Raw genomic sequence first — 19,782 nt, 5'->3', positions numbered from 1 at the left:
ATAATCAAATGGCCTTTCCCTGTTTTCCGTGATGCTGACTGCCCATGGGTCCTTCTGTCAAGTGAAGGAGCCTTGTGGGCTGAATCTGCAAGATTGTCCCTGCCTCAGTTTGAGCCCTTTACTGCCACACCTATTTTGATCCAAACTGAAATCAGTTTGGAAAGCCACATAGGGCCCCCATTATTTAGCCACACTGATGCAAGGAGAAGGTGAAATGCACACCAAATTTAAAAAAAGAAGAAGGGGGGTGACACCACCTTTTCTGAATGCTAATACAAACAAGGGGGTTACCTCTCTATGGCAGGAGTGATCAGGTGACCTAGATGACCACCCACAACCTGCACTTAGGGTAGAAATTACTCAGGTATGTACTCCCCCCTTTCCCTCTTGATGACAGTTTGATTAATATAGAAAGCTGTTTTACCGATGACAAATCCAGTTTAAATAGTGCTTAATGCTTAAATGGAGCCTTTAGTAGGCTGCATTGCCTTTTACCAACTGCCTATATGGCAGTGGGTGAGACCTATTGCCATCAGAATAATTTTCAAAAGTCTTTTGCAGGCAGTCAGCCAAAACCCCTGGCCACCTCCTGTGGCAATCTACTGGGTGAGGAGTGATTTGAGACAGAGGGTAGAAGATCAAAAAGAACAGGATAAATATTGCATGAATAGGAGAGAAATGGTATGGCAATCATACAGAAAGTTCTGTGATATTACACTGGGATCCTGGACTAACTTTAGCAAGGAAAAGGTACAGAAAGTTCTCCCCAAGCAGATCTGCAGTGGTGATGAGGCAGCACATAAAGGGAGAAAGCCAAACATGAGACCTTCAGGAAATCAACAAGGGATCAACTTCTGGAAGGAGAGGGAGGATAACAATGGAGAAAGCAAACCAGTTACTATGCCCTGTAACATCCCCTGCTCTTTAGCTCTCCTTCAACAACCCAACTACAACATCTCAGGGGCTGCAGCTATTTACTCTGCTTGGGTCTTTTCTGAAGAAAGAGTCAGAGAGACCCCAATAATCAGATCACCAGCAAGCTGCCACACTAGTACTTAGAGCCAGTATCATCAGAAGCATTTATGAAAAGGGGAATGGTATAGATCTCATTCTTCCCTGGCCTTCAGGATGTCCACCAGAAAAGTTGGAAGTTGAGGCCCGGGGGGTGGGGGGGAAGACTTATTCCAGCCTTCACTTAGGGGGTGAAGGGCAGAGCTTCAGCTTTCTAGGGGGTTATTCAGAGGGTGAAAGTAATCCTAGTAGAATGTGGGTTGAATCATTGTTGATCACATGCATTTCAAATGCACCTGAGTAAATTTGGAAGGGGGGCTGCCAAAAACCTACTTAACCCAGGATACTACATCTCAGGGTCCCCCCCCCATATTTTTCTAAAAGATTAACATGTCGGATGTGTGAATAACCAATACGAATAGACCTGGGATAAACTGGGATAAAACTTGGTATGCCTTGAGTGTGTTTTGAATAGCCCTGGTGGCACAGTGGTTAAATGCATGTACTGCAGCCACTCACTCAAAACCATAAGGCTGCGAGTTCAATACCAGCAAAAAGGGCTCAAGCTCGACTCAGGCTTGCATCCTTCCGAGGTTGCTAAAATGAGTACCCAGATTGTTGGTGGCAATTAGCTTACAGTTGTAAACCGCTTAGACACTGTTAATTCAGTATGAAGCGGTATATAAATGAAGCTGTTTTGAATACATCTGCATCACTAACTTCAACTTTGGGCCTGAACAGACAGGTTAAAATAAAGCTGCTTCAGGTCACTTTGGAGGTATGCTGTTTAAATGACACACACATCTTAAGAGGCTAGAGGCTGCTCCAAACCTGTGCTTGTCCTTAGGACTGGAGTGTGGCTTTGGTGCGGCTACTAGGCCCTTAAGATGTATGCATCATTTAAACAGCATATCTCCAAAGTGACCCAAAGCAGCTTTATTTCGGCCTGTCTGTTCAGGCCCTTTATTTGCAATTCTGACACGTGTGAACAACCGAACTTGTAGAAATGAGCATAGCTGTGATTCTTATTAAAAAAAATAGTGTGAACAACAAAACTAGAATGTGTCAGTGAGATTATTCATATAGTTGCACTAACAAAAACAACGTCTGAATAACCTTTAGGAAGGAGAACAAAATGAGGCTATCTTTCTTTAATTATTTATTATTATTATTAACCTTTATTTATGAAGCGCTGTAAATTTACACAGCGCTGTACATGCAATCTTTTTAGTTAGACTTACAATCTAAAAAGACATGACACAGAAGGAGAAGGGAGTGGTGGACTGAAAGGGTAAGAGGTCCAGCAGTTCCTCTCAACCTCCAAGACCTGGACCAAGGCAGATGGACTGGAGGGAGGGCTTGGCTTCATAATGGATGGTTAATTATTTTCAAGGGAAAATACATACTCTCAAGTAGGATAATGCATATACAGTACATAGCAATACAGGAAATGGTTTGATAAACAGGCACCAAAAGAACATCAAATAGTAAGCGACAATTATGCAATGCCTGGGAAGGCTTCTCTGAACAGGATGGTTTTCAACTTCATTTTGAAGCTGGTTAAAGAAGTGATGGCTCTTGCTTGTGGGGGAAGAAGGTTCCAGGAGTGGGGGGCAGCAAGTGAAAAGGGGCAAATCCGGGATGGGGCAGAGGAAATCCTGGGCTGAGACAGCAGACCTTGACTACCAGAACGGAGAGCCCGAGTGGGAAGGTGAGGAGAAAGAAGGTCTGATAAGTAAGGAGGGGCCAGTCCATGGAGTGCTTTAAATGTCGATAGCAGGAGCTTATACTGAATGCAGAAAGGGAGGGGGAGCCAGTGAAGGGATGCCAACACAGGAGAGATGTGGTCAAAGCGGTGGATGGAAGTGATAATGCGTGCAGCTGAACGCTGAATAGAGATTAAAGGACGGAGGTGAGAAAGAGGAAGCCCAGCCAGGAGGACATTACAGTAATCAAGTTGTGAGATCACTAGGGCATGGACCAGGATCTTGGCAGTAGAGGCGGAGAGATATGGTCAGATTTTGGCAATATTGTACAAAAAGAATCTACAAGCCTTGGCTGTGGTCTGGATCTGAGGGATACACGACAGAGAAGAGTCAAAGATAAAACCAAGACTGCGGGCTTGCTGGACTGGTTGAATAGAAATGTTGTCCACAGAGACAGAAAAGGAGAGTTGAAGGGTGGGCTTAGGAGGAAAGACAAGAATCTCTGTCCTGGACATGTTGAGCTTCAAACGCCAATAGCGCATCCACTGCGAGACAGCTGTGAGGCAAGACGAAACTTGCTGTTCAAGCCTTGGAGAAAGGTTAGGGGCGGAAAGATACAGCTGGGTGTCATCGGCATACAGATGGTAGGAAAAGCCAAAAGAGCTGATGAGTTTTCCTAAGGACAGTGTGTAGAGAGAAAACAGAAGGGGACCCAGAACAGAGCCCTGGGGAACTCCAACAGATAAGGGAACAGGAGAAGAAGTCTGACCGCCAGCAACTACTGCAAAAGATCTGCCAGACAAGTAAGATCTAAACCAGTGAAGAACAGAGTCTGAGAACCCAAAGTCAGAAAGTATATTAACTAGAAGAGAGTGATCAACGGTGTCAAAGGCTGCAGACAGATCAAGAAGGATGAGAACAGAGTAAAGGCCATTAGCCATGGCCTGTAAAAGGTCATTCAAAATCTTAGCAGGGACGTAGCTAGGATTTTAGGAAGGGGGGGGTCCAGACTAAGTGCCACCATTATAATGGGGCTTGAGTGCGGCGGCGCAGCAGCACACACCATTCATTTTTCTAATGGAAGGGGGGGTCCGGACCCCCAGATCCCCCCCCCCGGCTACATCCCTGATCTTGGTGAGAGCTGTCTCTGTAGAATGCCTTGGGCGGAAACCAGACTGAAAGGGATTGAGGATGGAGTTGGCTTCAAGAAACTCAAGACAGCGAGAATAAACAACCCGTTCCAAAACCTTAGAAAGAAAAGGAAGAAGAGAAATCGGACGATAGCTAGACAGAGAGGAGGGGTCAAGAGAAGGTTTTTTCAGAATTGGGGAAATGAGAGCATGTTTGAAGTCTGAAGGGAAGGAGCCTGTAGAGAGAGCGAGATTGAAGATATGGAGAAGCAAGGGCAGAAAGGAGGGAGCTATAGAGATTAGAAGACGAGTAGGAATTGGATCAAGAGAACAGGTTGCAGGTTTGGAAGAGTTCAGAAGTGTAGAGAGTTCATCCGAAGAGGCAGGAGGAAACACAGAATATTTGTTAGGCGAGAGCGATAGAAGATTAAGAGCAGAAGAAGAATTGGGGGGGACTATCTCAGAGCGAATAGTGGAAATCTTAGAGATGAAATAATTAGCAAAGTCATTAGGAGAGAATGATGAAGAGACAGGAGGAGAGGGAGGTTTAAGCAAAGTGTTGAAGGTGGAGAACAAACGCTGCGGGCACCTCTCATTGGCGGAGATCAATGATTTGTAATAATTCTGTTTTGCCATAGAGAGGGCATGTGAGAAGGAAGAAAGAACAAATTTGAAATGGATAAAATCAGCCCACTCTTTGGACTTTCTCCAAAGACGTTCAGCCGCTCTAGAGCAGGACCGGAGAAACTTAATGTTGGGGGTAAGCCAGGGCTGAGGTCTAGTCTTAGAGGAAGAAGTGCGTACAGAGACAGGGGCAAAATGGTCAAGAGTTGAGGAAAGAGTGGAGTTAAATAAAGAGCTGAATCAGCAGAATCCCTGAGATTTAGGGAAGAGAGAGATGAATCCAGGGTCAGACCAAAATGGTTAGAGTCAACAGATTGAAGATCACGAAAATGGCGTTGAATAGTATGGCGAGGAGGAGGAGTATAAGTTAGAGCAAAGGAGATTAAATGATGATCAGATAGTGGAAAGTCAAGTGCCAGGTAGTCAGAAATAGTGCAGTTTGCAGCAAGAACTAGGTCAAGACACTTTAAGATACTTTATTGGTTATTGACAAGAAGCCAGTGATGTAACTGGCGCTGGAATTGTAAATAAAAATCTGAAGCCTGGAACAGAGAAAAGTACTGACAGTAAGGGCTGTTCGACAGTGGAACACATTCCCTCGGAGTGTAGTGGAGTCTCCTTCCTTAGAGGTCTTTAAACAGAGGCTGAATGGTTATCGGTCACAGGGGATGCTTTGATTTTGATTTCCTGCATCACAGGGGATTGGACTGGATGGCCTTGTGGTCTCTTCCAACTCTACGATTCTACGATTCTACTGCCCTTAATATCAGTTTCCTATTGGAGATGAAGGACAAAGAAGGGTCAAATGTACTGTTACCTGGTGGCCTTTGCACAAGGTGGCAAACCAGAAGTGAGGAAAAGGGATGGCCCTGCCCATCTTTGGCTCTAGCTGTGCCTGCTATCTGCATATGGCACTGACGGATTACATCCCCCTCCTGGAAAGCAGACCTCAACAGAAAAGATATGTTGTACTGTATACCCTTACTATATGATATACTGCTGTGTAAAACAAAACAAAACCTCTCTTTCTTTCTCACCTCAGACTAGCAATTTTCCTAGAAATGCAGTGTGTGGAGTAGGAAAGTTACCTAGTTTTAGTGCACAGAAATAGACCTTGGTGAAACTGATCAGATATAATCTGTCACCACTGTTTCTGCCCTGTTTAAATGGTACTCCTCTACTTCTAATCTCTAACTTGAAAAGACCAACCAGTTCCAAATACAACAAAGTAGGATAGAAATAATTAAAAGCAACATCCCAATTCAGACTCAGCAGTTTATACTTAATCCATTTCTGCTTCTCAAGAGTACTCTCAACTATTATGTTTCTAAATAATAAACTAGAAAGTACAAAATATTTGTAATAACAAAAATCTGAACCAGATCTCTTAGAACTCACCAAAGATAGAAGAAGGAAGTAATGGCTGTACTTACTGGGCAGCTATTCTGAGTAGCAGGTACTATGCCTTATCATGTTTCTGTGTATTTAATAAACTAGGGGAAATGTTCGCTGGAGGGCTGGACAAAGCATAAAGAGGTCCCTATGGCAACAAGGGAAATGATAAAAGAGTTCAGAGATTAGTCATGTAGAACAATAATTGGCTGGGTTGGGCTCACCTGTCATTTGAGTATAGCTGTGAAACATAACAGGAAATAATGTGCACATATCATAAGGTAGTATTTCAGAGGAAGATGAAAACTGTTCAGTAAAACAGATTCTGTCATTTTACAGACAAATGTTATTGTAATAGGAATTCTCTTATGTTTAAAATAGTTTCATTCTCTAAGAGCATTAAAGTCATTCTGATTTTGATCAGAATTATAACTTTTCTTTAAAAAGAGGGAGGGAGATTGAAAACCAACACTTGTGCTATGATTTTCATATTATAGTTTTTGGTGCTAAATTTGACACTACTGCTTTATTTTGTATTTTAGATCTTCAGACTCTTGCTTTATTTATGTGCTGCTGTGTTACCATGCCCTTCAGCTGTTTTTATTTTGTTTTTGTTATCTGCTGTTATATAACTGTCAGGGTTTTCCTGGTGTCAAATGTTTTTTAGCTTATCTGTACACTGTCAAAAGAACTGCAGCAATTGACATACAATTAATTAATTAATACACCTAAGACACATAATGCTTACATAATAGGAAGGTTCAAAACATTCATATAACATTCAAAACAAAATTAAATTCATGACCTGGCAATCACTATCTGAGAATTTGAAATACTCCTCCCTAAACTGCAGACCTCTGCAGGTTCTTGCCATGGCAGTCAAGGTAGAATCATAGCACTATAATTGTGGAATGTGGAAGGCCTACGGAGAACCCTTTAGATTTTGCCATAGTCTTTTAATTTTATCTGATAAATTCTAGCTAAAGAAAGTGGCAGAAAACTGCTGAGGAATTGAAAGTGGAGTGTAGAAGATGCATCTTGTTTGATAGATACACTTCTATTATGCAAAATACAATAAAATCCGCAAAAAAGATACCTTTATGGGAACAATTAAAAACACAAAATACACCATGTTTGACACTTCACTGGCTTCTTCATCTGGGAAAGATGTTAACTATCATACAGAAGAAAAGTGATGATTTTAGGTTCATAGGTCTGTTTCTTCTGTTGTCAGTTCAGATGGTCTAGACTCTAGAGAGAGAGATTAATACTAGCAGAGGTCACTCCCTTTCCTGGCCATGTGAGGACTGGAGACATTTGCCTGAATTGATGTCCTTTCAGTCTAGATCATCTGAACTGACAACAGATGTAACATCTGAAACAAAATGTAGACCTGTGACTCTAACATTGCCACTTTCCCCCTCCTCCATGATTTTAAACATCTTTTTGCTGATTAGGAAACCAGTGAAGCTTTCTTTGAAAGTTTGCGTGATGTATTTTGTGCTTTTTAGTTGGTTCAATAAAAGTATCATTTTTTGTGGATTTGGGGTTTTGTTGTATTTTGCCGCATGGTCAACATAGCTCCCCTTGAATATATTTGATTTATGCAATAGTTACCTTTCATGGACTAGAAACGAGTCTAGTCCATTCTGTTATTTCTGAGTTTAAAAATAAAATCTATACACAGTATTTAGAAATCACTTCCAATATTTCAACTCTGCATTACTAATGTTTTCCAGTATCAGTTTCCTGAAAACCAGCAGATTTACCAGCATAGCTCTTCCAAATTACTAAGAAAAATACCCACCTTAAGTATATAAGCAGTCAGCAAATGTATTGAAATCATTAACAGGCTGGACCTATAAATACATTTTTATGATATACACAGCAAGTGAATGATTCATTTGTAATCTGGAAAGCCACTAGCATATAAAACAGGCCTCTTTTTTGTGCATAAGCATTTCTTGTTAAACCTCAGAGCAACACATATCAGTCTGAGAATGGAACAATCCAGTTCTAGAAAAATGAACTATCTCTGTGTTGAAAAGTGATAGGGTTTGACTCAGTCCAATGCATGCCTGATTCTTGATGTATAATAGCTCCTTTCTTCCTGTCTCATTCTAGAATAAAGAGTGTGTTTTTGTGGAAAGGATCATGGTCCTTGATACAAATCAGACAGCAGACCCCGCAGTTAGGGTAGACTTCAGTAGACATGTACAGGAGAACATCTCATCGCATTTCAAAGCGTTCAGACCAGAACAAGGACTTACTGAAATCCACTAAGTTCCTGTTCTGATTTAGAAACATTGAAAACATTGAAAATTTTCAGAATCTTTGTTCTAATCTGTGTTGGAGAGGAATTTTACAACATGTTTAATGCACAAGTCTGGGTTGATTCCAGGCTAAGCTACTTGTGTGCACAGCTTAGAAAATTTATTGTTTGGACTACAACTCCCAGAATCCCCCAAAAGACATCATTTGCACCTTGAACCCCTCCCTGCTCTCAAAGAAACTTTTGGAATCATGACTGGGACATGTACAATTATCTGAATTTTAAAGCATCACAGTAAGCTGAATTCTGAATAGATGTCCATAGATAAGATTGCACTTTCTACTTCTAGTGTTTCTGTCTCTATAGTTTCTATTGCCTGTTGGTCCATCAGTCATCATCATCACCATCATCATCATCAATCTTCAGGGATGAGGGAGAATTCTGCAACCTAACTGTAAAAAAAAAAGGGGGGGGGGAATAAAAAATAAAATAAAATGATGATCATTGGTTAATGGAAATAATCCAATAATTTTTTTTATTTTTGCATTGGGAAAGTTTTTTTGGCTGAACTACAACTACCATTTGTTAAAAATACTGCTTGGAAAAGTGTTAAAAACAGAACTAGAAAAAGTTTGGGTACTTTTTGTTCAAAGCATAGCTTACAATAATTATTTTAGCTGGATTATTCCTTCCCTGTGTTCTTAGAAGTAGTGCTTGCAAGGTATTAAAAACAGCAATTGGGAATTTTTTGGGGTATGTGTGTGTGTTCCTCCTGCTCCATACAGAGCTTGGAACACTTAACTTTCAAATGAAGAAATATGTTCTCATTGTTTAAACTTGATTTAGTTAACATTTGAATTACATGAGCTGTAATTAAAGTCTTTACCAAGGACCAAATCATTTTAAATGAAATTATTTCTGAATGATGATTTTCCTGTTGAAAAGGTTCACAAGTAGAAGTTTCTCTGTTACTTAAAATCCTGACAATTGTACTGAGGCATACCTGATCTTAAAAAAACCCAGGGACAATCAGGAAGTAAATATAGAGTTGCATATATATTTACACACAAATAGATTTAGCTTTAGCAAGTGTATCTTCCACTCTCAATCTTGGCTCATTGATTAAATTGGATGTGTAATTTTGTCTCTATTGTGTGCCCAAAAGCTAGGTGACAAAACTGTTGCTTGCCAGAGCCTGCTCCATATGACTTCATGAAGGACCAGATGCTGTAACATCATCATGGCCTAAGATGTTCTTGGTCTGGCAGCTCTGGCCACTATGTAGACTCATTGTCAGAGCCACAAGAGAAGCTTCCTTTGGAAGGCTTGTACTGTACTCTACTGTTTGACACCTTAACGTCTGTCCTCCACTAAATAAGCTTCCTACTCTTTCTGTATATGGGATCACACAGTTACCATGAAGTACACAAGTTGCTTCTCTTCAGTGGGTCTCTCATACAATCACACAACCCATCTGCATTCCCTACAGCAGGTGCTATTCGGCCTGTGTTTTTTGCTATTGTTTCCTTTATATGTGCTGTTATTTGTCCACAAAACTGAGCTGGAAGGGATGAAAGTGGGTGGTACGTGTGCTGGGCAAGATACCTGTCAAAGTTCATACCTAACTTTAGAAGTTTCCTGAATGTAGCTAAGTACAGGACAACTGTACCTGAAGAGCAACAGTTATGGATAAACAACCTGTCTTTTTAAAGTAATCTCTGATAAATACTCAAGATACCATCCCCTGTAATCATTTGGAAAATCAGATTGACTTTTATAAAGAACTCTACTGAAAGAACATACTTTTTACCTTGGCTTTATACATGGAAGCATAAGCCCAGACAATTTATTTGCTGTGGGGAGAAAATGAAATAAAGCTTATCAAATCCTGGTCTGCCAATATAATGTTGCAGCTAATCCCGGAAGCAAGAGATCATTTCAATTAATTATGAGAGCTCAGAACTAAACGACAACATTGACAGGACTTGCACTGGCAGATTTTTTATACAGGCTTTGAAATTCATCAGAACAGAGGGAATTTCAGCAGCTATATCTTTTTTTTAACCCTGTAAGACTAATGATACCTGTCCAAATTCCTCCTTCCACATAACTCTTAATCCCCGATCTCTTTTGCAGCTGCCCATTCTGCATTCTGGTCGCAAGGGATGGTGGATGTGCCTCTGTTTCCTTTCAATTGAATTAGTTCTATATCCCTTTAACAACATGTTCCTAATTATTTCATGTTTGTACAACATTTGTGATGTCATAATCTTTCTTCTACTTAGTAATCTCTTGCATTTTGTGTAACATTACTTATCATGGAGGCACATCCAGTGCCCTGTTATTTGGGTTCCTGAGATTACTCATCTAAAAGCAACACAGCAGTGGGAGCTTTCATTTCATGAAAGTGTAAATTGCTGATGTCAGTGAGTTAGCTGTTTTGGTTAAGAGAAAGGTTAGAGATGAATTATTCACATTTAAACTAGCTGTCACTGAATGAGGCTTCTGGAGTTTAGTGGCAGCTGGACAAGTCATACAGCCAACTGGCTAACTAGCTAACTTTAGACAGTACAGATAGGGAACTGGACTGCACTAGTTAGGCATGGACCCTAGAACAAGGGGTGAGTTGGATTAAAACCTTCCCAAGAGTAGATGGAAGGGCTGAGCCCTTTGCCCCAGAATGATCAGGTAAAATTGGGCCATCAAGACTTCTGTATAATTCTGTCCCCTAAAGAGATGAGTTGGTAATACATTATCAGTAATACGTTATCAGTAACCAAATAATAATAATAATAATAATAATAATAATAATAATAATACAAAGACAGCAATTCAGTCCTCAAGGAATCACAAAGGCTGCATACAATTTATCCTATGCATATTTACTTAGGGATAAACAACAGGGAACCCATCGGGGAGACTTTTAAGTACACTTTGTGATTGTAAGAGTCTTCATATGTAATGCAGATCACACGGGTGGGACAAGTTTGCACAGACTGCAATGATGGGAGAAGTAATTTGCCCTTCCCCCGACTGTGCCCCTAGGCACTATGGTAGCTCTAGTGATAACCTAAGTGGAGATTCTAAGGGCCCGAACAGACAGGCCAAAATAGGCCAAAGCTGCTTTGGGTCACTTTGGAGGTATGCTGTTTAAATGACATACACATCTTAAGAGGCCAGAAGCTGCGCCACAGCATGGCTTCGGTGCGGCTTTCGGCCTTTTAGGATTCATGCATCATTTAAACAGCATATCTCCGAAGCAGCTTTATTTTGGCCTGTCTGTTTGGGCCTTAAGTCACAGGAAGATATAGATTGTCTTGCTCTCAATGGCCCTAGGAAGCATCTATGCTCTTTATCTAGCCTCACAGGGTGGTTGTGAGGGAGGGACAACTGTATTTTCATTTATATATGACTACTGTGTATTCATGATCCCTACATAGCCCCCAGTTTAGAGGCTATGCAGGGACTGTGAAAATCTCTTATTCCCCATCTCTCCTCACATGAGCGATCTCCAGCATGAAACAAATTTGTGAAGGGATCCTGTTTCTGGCTGTTGCACCAGAGATTGCTCATGGAAGGGAGTGAGACAGTCATCCAACTGCTTCCCCATCAACAGATCTTTGTCGATTGCAGCAGCAGCTGCCCAGTAATTGGTGCTGGGCTGGGATTCACTGCATAGCACTGTAACTACAATACTTGCCCATCCATAATCCCCATACAGGATTCCAGCCATGATATGTTATAACATACTGTAATAGGCTGTGCCATTGCATTGGATTATGACTATACCAAACATTTCTCACTAAACATTTAGAATTCTTTGAAAATGACAATAAATATATACAAGAGTGATCTGACAGATTTTCAAGAGACTTTCAAGCAGATATTTCTAGCTGTCTTTTGTGTGAACACATTTTAAACAATCATAGAATCATAGAGTTGGAAGAGACCACAAGGGCCATCCAGTCCAACCCCCTGCCATGCAGGAAATCTAAATCAAAGCATCCCCGACAGATGGCCATCCAGCCTCTGCTTAAAGACCTCCAAGGAAGGAGATTCCATCACACTCCGAGGGAGTGCAGTAGTAGGTTCTAAAGCTAGAGCAAGAGGTACTGACAGAGGTTCTGACAGTCTGGGACAACTATCAGATGTTCTAATGCTTTCCTTCTATGAATATGCTCCTAATGTCTTCATTTTCTTAAACATTTCTACTTTAGATTTTTACCTACCTTGGGGCCAAAACAGAAGTAATAGTGGCCATAAGTAAGTGATTTACCAATGTAAGGACTTGATGCATAACATATAAACAAATTTATTGCTTAAGTCACCAGCTCATCCCAATTTACAATTAGCTCATCATTGACACACCAGTCAGGACCATTGGTCTTTGATAAAATTTATACACAAATGAGCTGATTAACATAACGTGTGTTTACAACTGATGACTGCACATACAGTATTTTACCCACAGCTATTATTTTGGTCAAGAGTCAGGCAATTTCTCATGTTTGTCATGTGAGAAGAGCCTGTTTTTGGCTGTCAAGAATTCTGAGAGTTGCTGTTTAAGAAATTCTTTGAGGCATTTTTTTTCTAGATGTCACTTTGAGCAAGAAGAAGGCATGTTGGCTGAGATCTGTCTTTCAACAGTCACTGTCTCAGTATTTTCCCCTAGCTATTGTGGAATGGGGAAAAGTGCTGAGCAAAATAAGCAGAGACAAAATCCCATCTGCTGGATGCTTCTGGGTGCAAGGGTGTGGTTCTAAACTCCCTCAAAAGGAATAACCTTACAGTTTAGGGCATTCTTGGACCCAGCTAGAGACTAATAGCCTTACTGGCACAGTGTGCCCTTTAGCAGCTTCTCCTGGTGTATCAACTTGCACCCCTCCAAGAGAGGGATGGTGGACCATTACTATCCATGCTTTGTTAACCCCCTCACTGGGCCAATACAGAATGTTCTGCATGGGGCTACCTATCACGATAGTTCAGAAACTACAATTAGTACAAAATACAGGTGCTTAGATTCTAACTGGGGCAGCCAGTTGGCATGCAAGTTAATCTCTCCAGCTTTACAAGAGTTCCACCAGTTGCCCATCTTCTTCTGATCCCATTCCCAAAGCTCATGCTTTGCTGTCTTAGGAGTCAGATATGATCTGAAAGATAGCCTCAACTTGCCTGTGCTTTTAAGTTAATTTGTTCATAACCTTCTTTGGGTATCTTCCTTGTCTGAAATATAGCTGGAGCTAACCAAAAAAGACTCGGTTTCAAGTAAAAACACTTATCATTACAGCTTCTATCACTTCATTGCAAGGAAGTGTTTAAATTGCAGAGGGGAACAAACAACTTCATTTCTAATTGTTGGTTCCCAGTTTACAGTAGCCTGGTGTCTACAAAGAATGAACTGGCTAGAGTTTGTTGCAATGGATATTAGTGGAACCGACAACTGAAGGAGAGCTTGCAAATGGTAAAAATAATATTGCCTATGGATGCTTCCAGCCAAGCCTTTAAATGTGCAATAGCACTATCACATTCTCAGAGGTTTACTGGATGTTCAGAGACATTGACTGGCATCCTGTTTGTGACTTGTTCAAGTGCAATGGAGAGTTACATCTGTATTTTTTGGATCCTGCAGGTATTTATCTGTTGTTGGACTATCAGGGAAGCAGGATCTGGAACAATGAATGCATGCTATAGGAAAAGAGACTCCACCTAAACATTAGGAGGAACTTCCTGACAGTAAGGGCTATTTGACAGTGGAACACACTCCCTCGGAGTGTAGGGGAGTCTCCTTCCTTAGAGGTTTTTAAACAGAGGCTGGATGGCTATCTGTTGGGTATAATTTGATTGAAAGTTGTTGAATTTCAGCCAGTATTTCTACTTTCCCATGAAGGTATAGTGACACCATAGTATCATCCTGCACTTCTTTCAGTTAGAGTGATTCCACTACTGGGATGTGACAAACTGGCTGTGCACCCACTTCTCCAGTTTTTATTCCAGATTTGACTGCCCTTTGTCTTGCCTGATTGCCACACAGCAACTCGCATACGGGCTTTTGTTCTCCCGCAAACATCATTCAGAAATATTCTAGCAGCATTGATTTATATCCATTCTTGTTTCCTGACATGTATTTCCTGAAATAGATCAATAAGGGCTCTTTTTTAGTCCACATATACATATTTTATTTGATGGAGAGTGATTAACATCAATTTCATTAGCATTGCGGTCCAGCTGCTAGGCGGAGACATGATAGTTTTGCTTATTCCAGTCCCATTTCCTTCGTGAGCAAGTATGAATCTTCAGTAGATATTACAGAGATTAAGAGATGCAATTAATGCAATTATATAAACAGGTAGATCAGCCAGGAGGCTATAAAATGCACTCTGGCTTATTGCCTCTGTAATAAACTCAATGCATACTCAGGTTCCTGCATGAAGAAAAGAGCTGGCTGCCAAGAAGTTGGTCTATCATTCCAGATCCAGAATCACTGCAGGGCTGTTAGGTGGGTATCTGGCCAAAGCACTAGATTGTGTGTGTATTTGTGACTGCATATTTTTAGGTATTAGCAAGTTGTGCTCTAAATTTCATATTAGGCTTGATAAGAATTCTTTCCCTAGGAGCATTCTGTGTTTGGGTAGGTGGCAGTTTCAGCAAGAGGGCCTCTGTATATTGTTAGTGTTCTGTGACCTGCCAGAATTCAATATTTCCATACTTAAGAATTCTGTTTTCCCAGGCACTGGTTTTACTAAATCATAACTTCCAGACCCTGAGCATTTCTTTGATCTAGAATATCTCTTTTTGCAGCATATTAAGCTGGAAATGATAGCTAACACCACAGAAGACATAATAAAGATTCTAAACAAAAATAGGTTGGAACACTGTATGTGAAGTCCTATATTTAACAGTAAAATCTCTAATGCAGATTTGTAGTATTGGAGACTTGTAGTTTGGGAACAAGACACATGAAAAGGATCATGGTTTCATGTATAGAAGCACGAAGCATAAAAGTTATAGAGTTTCTTTAAATAAATAATAGAACTCCATTCTGGGAGCCACAAATTCAGAAGATGGCTGCTAGGATGATGATAGATCTTGATATAAAATCCTGTGAGGAATGGTTGAAATAATAGGATATATGTACTATGAGGGAGAGATGTGAATGTTCTCTTCAAATGTCCTGCAGGGTGTCATACAAAAATGTGAAGCAGACTCATTCTCTGTTGCTCTGTTGTCCAAGTGGACAAAACAAGACCAATGGGTGGAAATTAGAGCTATTTTGACTCTATTTTACTTCCCTGCAAAGATTATGAGAAGATTCCTAACAATAACAGACAGTTTCATGGGAAAGGTAAAAGATAGATGGATGGATGGAGAATGGGAGGGGTTGAAAGAGAGAGAAAATGAGATTTGACAGTTAAACAGGCTGCCCTGGGGGATGTATGGTTCTCTTTCATTGATAGTGTTTCAGCTGAGGATAGACAGGCATTTATGTGGGATGCTGTAGTTACAGTCTTTGCTGAACAAGCACTTTGATTAAATTACCTGCAAAGTTGTTTCTAACTATATAATTCTATGATCATAGGAATGCGTGGGTTTTCTTATGCAGTATAAAGAAATTCTTAACACCTTTGCTGACAAACAAAAGCGGGAGTTCTCTTGTTGATTTGGTCCAATTCCTTTTGAGTGACATCTTTGCGTTCTGTGCCTTTTGTTTTAAATGTTTTACGCTTTTTGATAAGCTCGTTTTGTCATTCATGGCCTTTGGCTAGCACAATAAACGCTAACTTGACTTGAATAAAGAAAGAGTCACACATCTTCTGTTACTTGTTTCAAAAAGAAAAGAAAAGAAAAAAACTAAAAAAAAAGGGAGAGGGAAGCCTGCTATTGTGTGTTTTGCTAAACATAAACACTGTTGTCTGATTTTGTGTGCAAACATCTGGACAGCTTGATATTGGGGGACAGATGTGCTCTTTCAGCATTGTTGATCGGAGATGTGCAAATTCACGGTGGAGGAAACAGTATGAGAAAAAATGGGCAAACCTGACACTGAGATTCTTTGTATTATGAAAAGGTGAGAAGAGATGTATCCCAAAAGAAAACCACTCATAGCTTTTCCCATAGCAGCTGTTACTTTCACATGTTAGGGGAATTACCTGAAAGAGGTTAACCATCGTGGCCTGTCTTTCTGTGTTCTGCTCTTAAGATCAATGCCAGAGATACTATTTTCTGATCCACCAACAAAGGGCTTTTGTCGGACAGAGAGGAGAAAAGGTGCTGGGTAGGGTTTTCTTAGAGGTGGCCCCACATCTATACAACATCCTTCTAATGGAGGCAGGTACAGTTTCATCAGTTCTGAATTCATAACCTCTTACATAAGACGCATTTACTTCAGTCTGCATTTGTGTGTGTGTGCGCACGTGTTTAAATTGTAATTGTATTTTAATGTTTTATAACTTAGTAAGTTTCCTTGTGAGTGCAGTGTAGCCTTAACAGTGGCTTAAAAATCTTAGACTAGAAAAGGCAAAAGTTAGCATTCTGGTTGCAAAAAGTGTATCAAATCACAAGGTAGGGAGCTACTTGTCTCTACCCCACAATGATTAATACATTTTTTTGTCTTTACATACAGCATGAATCCTGCCCTTTTATTCTCTCTCCCCTTAGTCTTTGCCCTTACTTTGGGGCAGAGCATGTCCCTTTGCATCCCTGTTGAATATGTCATCCATGTGGAGAAGAGGGAGTGTGCCTACTGTCTGGCTATCAACACGACCATCTGTGAAGGATTCTGCATGACCAGGGTACATTATTGCAATATGCCATTAAGTCATTTCCAACAACATTTGCTTAGACTATGGCTGAGAACAGAGGCTTTTCTTTAAGAAAGTATAATGGAAAAGAAGTCAGAAATATGACACAAAAGGAGACAATTTGAAATCGCTCTAAACAGTATTAGTGTCATAGCCATCACCCACGCTTGATAATATAAGAATCACAGCTATCTCTGGTGCAAAGCAGTAGCCGTGGTTCATATTTATTAAGAACAATCTAAAGAACTGGGCACAGAGGAAAAGAAAGAATAGACAACCTCTTCTGTCTGGTGAGGAGACACACAAAGATATCATAGGGGATCCAGAGGGGGAAAAGAAAAGGGAAATGAAATGAAATCCATGAGAGATCTTCTACATGGGCACAGTAGAATTTGTTTTTGAAAAAATAGTCACTATACATATCATGTGTGTGTGTGTATGTGCCTTCCTGTCGCTTATCGACTTTTATTGACTTCATGAATTACATAGGGTTTTCTTAGGCAAGGAATACCCAGGGGTAGTTTTACCAGTTCCTTCCTTCAAAACATAGCCTACAGCACCTGATATTGGTAGGCAGTCTCCCATCCAAGTACAAACCAAAGCTGCCCTGCTTAGCATCCAAGATTGTATGGGACCAGGTATCTTTAGTGTATTTCAGAAGGAAGGAAATACCTTAACAGGGAGTTACAACAACAAAGGAAGGAGGAGAAAAAGCAAGGTCAAGGGATAGAGTTTAGTAAGTAACTCAGGATCTGTAAAGTGATATGTTGGTGAACAATTAGAGGCGGAAAAAAGATGAATTAAGTGCTGTAAAGAAGGAGAAACTAAAGGTCTTTTGAACCTGGAGGAAATATAGAAGATGCAGTGATAAAGGCTGTAAATAGGGAATCACTTTTCAGAGACCTTAAAGTGGTCCAGCAAGGTCATACACTGCAAGACTATCCAAAATGCTTTGCCCTTTCAAGGACATTTTTTAAAAGTTCAGAAATCAATTTCCTTTGATCAGAGTGCATTCTAATATTCCACTCTCTCCTTCTTTCATGAAAATTAATAAGAGCTGAAACCACTTCCAGTCCTGTCTAATCAACTTTACTACTGCACTGGAGTATGTGGGATTACTCTTGTACAGTTGTCAAGCAGCTAATGCTGGATTAAGATTCATGTCATAACAGAACTAATAGGTCAGTTGTTGCTACTGGAACAAGAACTAATTGTGCACAAAGGGCCAGAGATGGGATCAAAGTGGGACTCAGAAATAAAAAAACAACAACAACAGGTAACAGATTTAAAAAAAAAAAAAAGAGATGAAGGTAAAACATAGGTGACCTTATTAAAAAAAATTCTGGGGTAAATGAGATGTGAAATAACAGGAAGAAAATAAGGAGAACTATTGTGCACTGACAGCAGATTGGATTTGGGAGGAAAAAAAACACCCATAAGATAGTGGTCAAGGATTCCTCTCAGAATCACAGAATCATAGAAGATTATCGCACTGCGTTCTGAGAACGTTCTCATCACGTGATGAGAACGGAACGCATTTGAGAATACCGCACGTATGTGTTCCAATCGGGTTCTCAGAACGCTTAAATGTGTTCCAAATGTGTTCCAGGAGGGAACGGATTTGAATGTGTTCTGAATGTGTTCCCAGAGAGCTGAAACGTGATGAAAACGTTCCAAGAGAAGTGTGTGCGGTATTCTTATCCGTTCTCAAATCCGTTCCCTCATTCCTCCGTCTTCTGATTGGCTGAAAGAATGACAAGCAGGGAGGGAGGCAGGCAGGCGAGCGACTGCAGTGAGGGAAGGTGTGTGTGTGTGAGGGGGGAAAGAAGGAGGGAGGGAAGGGAGGAAAAAGGGAGGAAAGGTGGGACAAGGAAGAGAAGAGGAAAGCAGGGAAAGAGAGGGAAAGGAGAGACCAGAGCAGAGAGCAAGAGGGAGAGGGTCTGGCTGCTTCTCCGGGGGTCTCTAGTGTCATGTCCAGTGGGGCTCCTGTGCTGTCACAATGCAGGAGGCAGGGATGCCCAGGACCTTCTCCTCCTTCCCTCCAGGAGGGAACCCACAAAAGCTCCTCTGTTTGGAGCACCACAGAAAAGCAAGCAAACAACTCCCAGAATTCCATAGCAAAGAGCCAGACAAGAGTTAAAGCGGGGAGGGAAGCTCACAACCTGAAGGCACACATTACATGCACACACACAGGAGCAAAAGGGTGTCAAGCTGCCAAAAAGGGGAAATGGGATGACAGCAGAGGACTCTTCTTTTCTAACCGGTTTAAAGAGCTGCAATGGCTGCCGGGGCTCTGCCCTTGGTCCAGTCCCCTCCCTTTCCCTCCGCTTGAAGGGACCTCCGTGGAGCTCCCTTAATGCCCAGGCTGCCAAGGAGGGGACTCTGCCCTTGGCCCATCAAGTTACATAGGTTTTATCCTATTTTCTTCAAACATATGCCAGCATATGAAGCCCCAGCGTTTTATAGGGGCTTGCCTTCTTTCCCTCCCAAGAGAATCCTCGGACTCCCTTCGGAGGGAAGACAAGATGGGGGGGGCGCTTGCCTTCCTTCCCTCCCAAGAGAATCTTCGGAGGGAAGACTTCTCAGTGAGGTCTGCATCTGGGAGAGATTTTAAACTCCGTTTTTGGATTCTTTCCTATGGGGAAAGAGGGGAGAGAGAGAGATGGCAGGACAACCCCATAGCCAAGCATCCTCTGCTCCCCCCAGATGAAGACCCATAGGGCTCAGTGCTCTTTAAGCTCCGTTTTTGGATTGATTCCTATGGGGAAAGAGGAGAGAGGGAGAGATGGCAGGACAACCCCATAGCCAAGCATCCTCTGCTCCCCCCAGATGAAGACCCATAGGGCTCA

General features: G+C 41.2%; 1 protein-coding gene across 1 annotated transcript in view; it reads left to right on the top strand.

Annotated features, from left to right (window-relative positions):
* Positions 1–312: 312 nt before the first annotated feature.
* TSHB (thyroid stimulating hormone subunit beta) overlaps positions 313–19,782 on the top strand; it is a 22,429-nt gene continuing 2,959 nt past the window's right edge. The window contains exons 1-2 of the mRNA XM_042465482.1: positions 313–364; positions 16,756–16,924. Coding sequence (XP_042321416.1) covers positions 16,757–16,924 — 168 coding nt within the window. The 5' untranslated portion in view covers positions 313–364; position 16,756. The remainder of the gene's footprint in view (positions 365–16,755; positions 16,925–19,782) is intronic.

Source organism: Sceloporus undulatus, chromosome 4 (genome assembly GCF_019175285.1).
Source record: "Sceloporus undulatus isolate JIND9_A2432 ecotype Alabama chromosome 4, SceUnd_v1.1, whole genome shotgun sequence".
In the NCBI taxonomy this organism is placed as follows: domain Eukaryota; kingdom Metazoa; phylum Chordata; class Lepidosauria; order Squamata; family Phrynosomatidae; genus Sceloporus; species Sceloporus undulatus.
The sequence above is the reverse complement of the archived record's forward strand: the minus strand, read 5'-3'. Positions and strand labels throughout refer to the sequence as shown.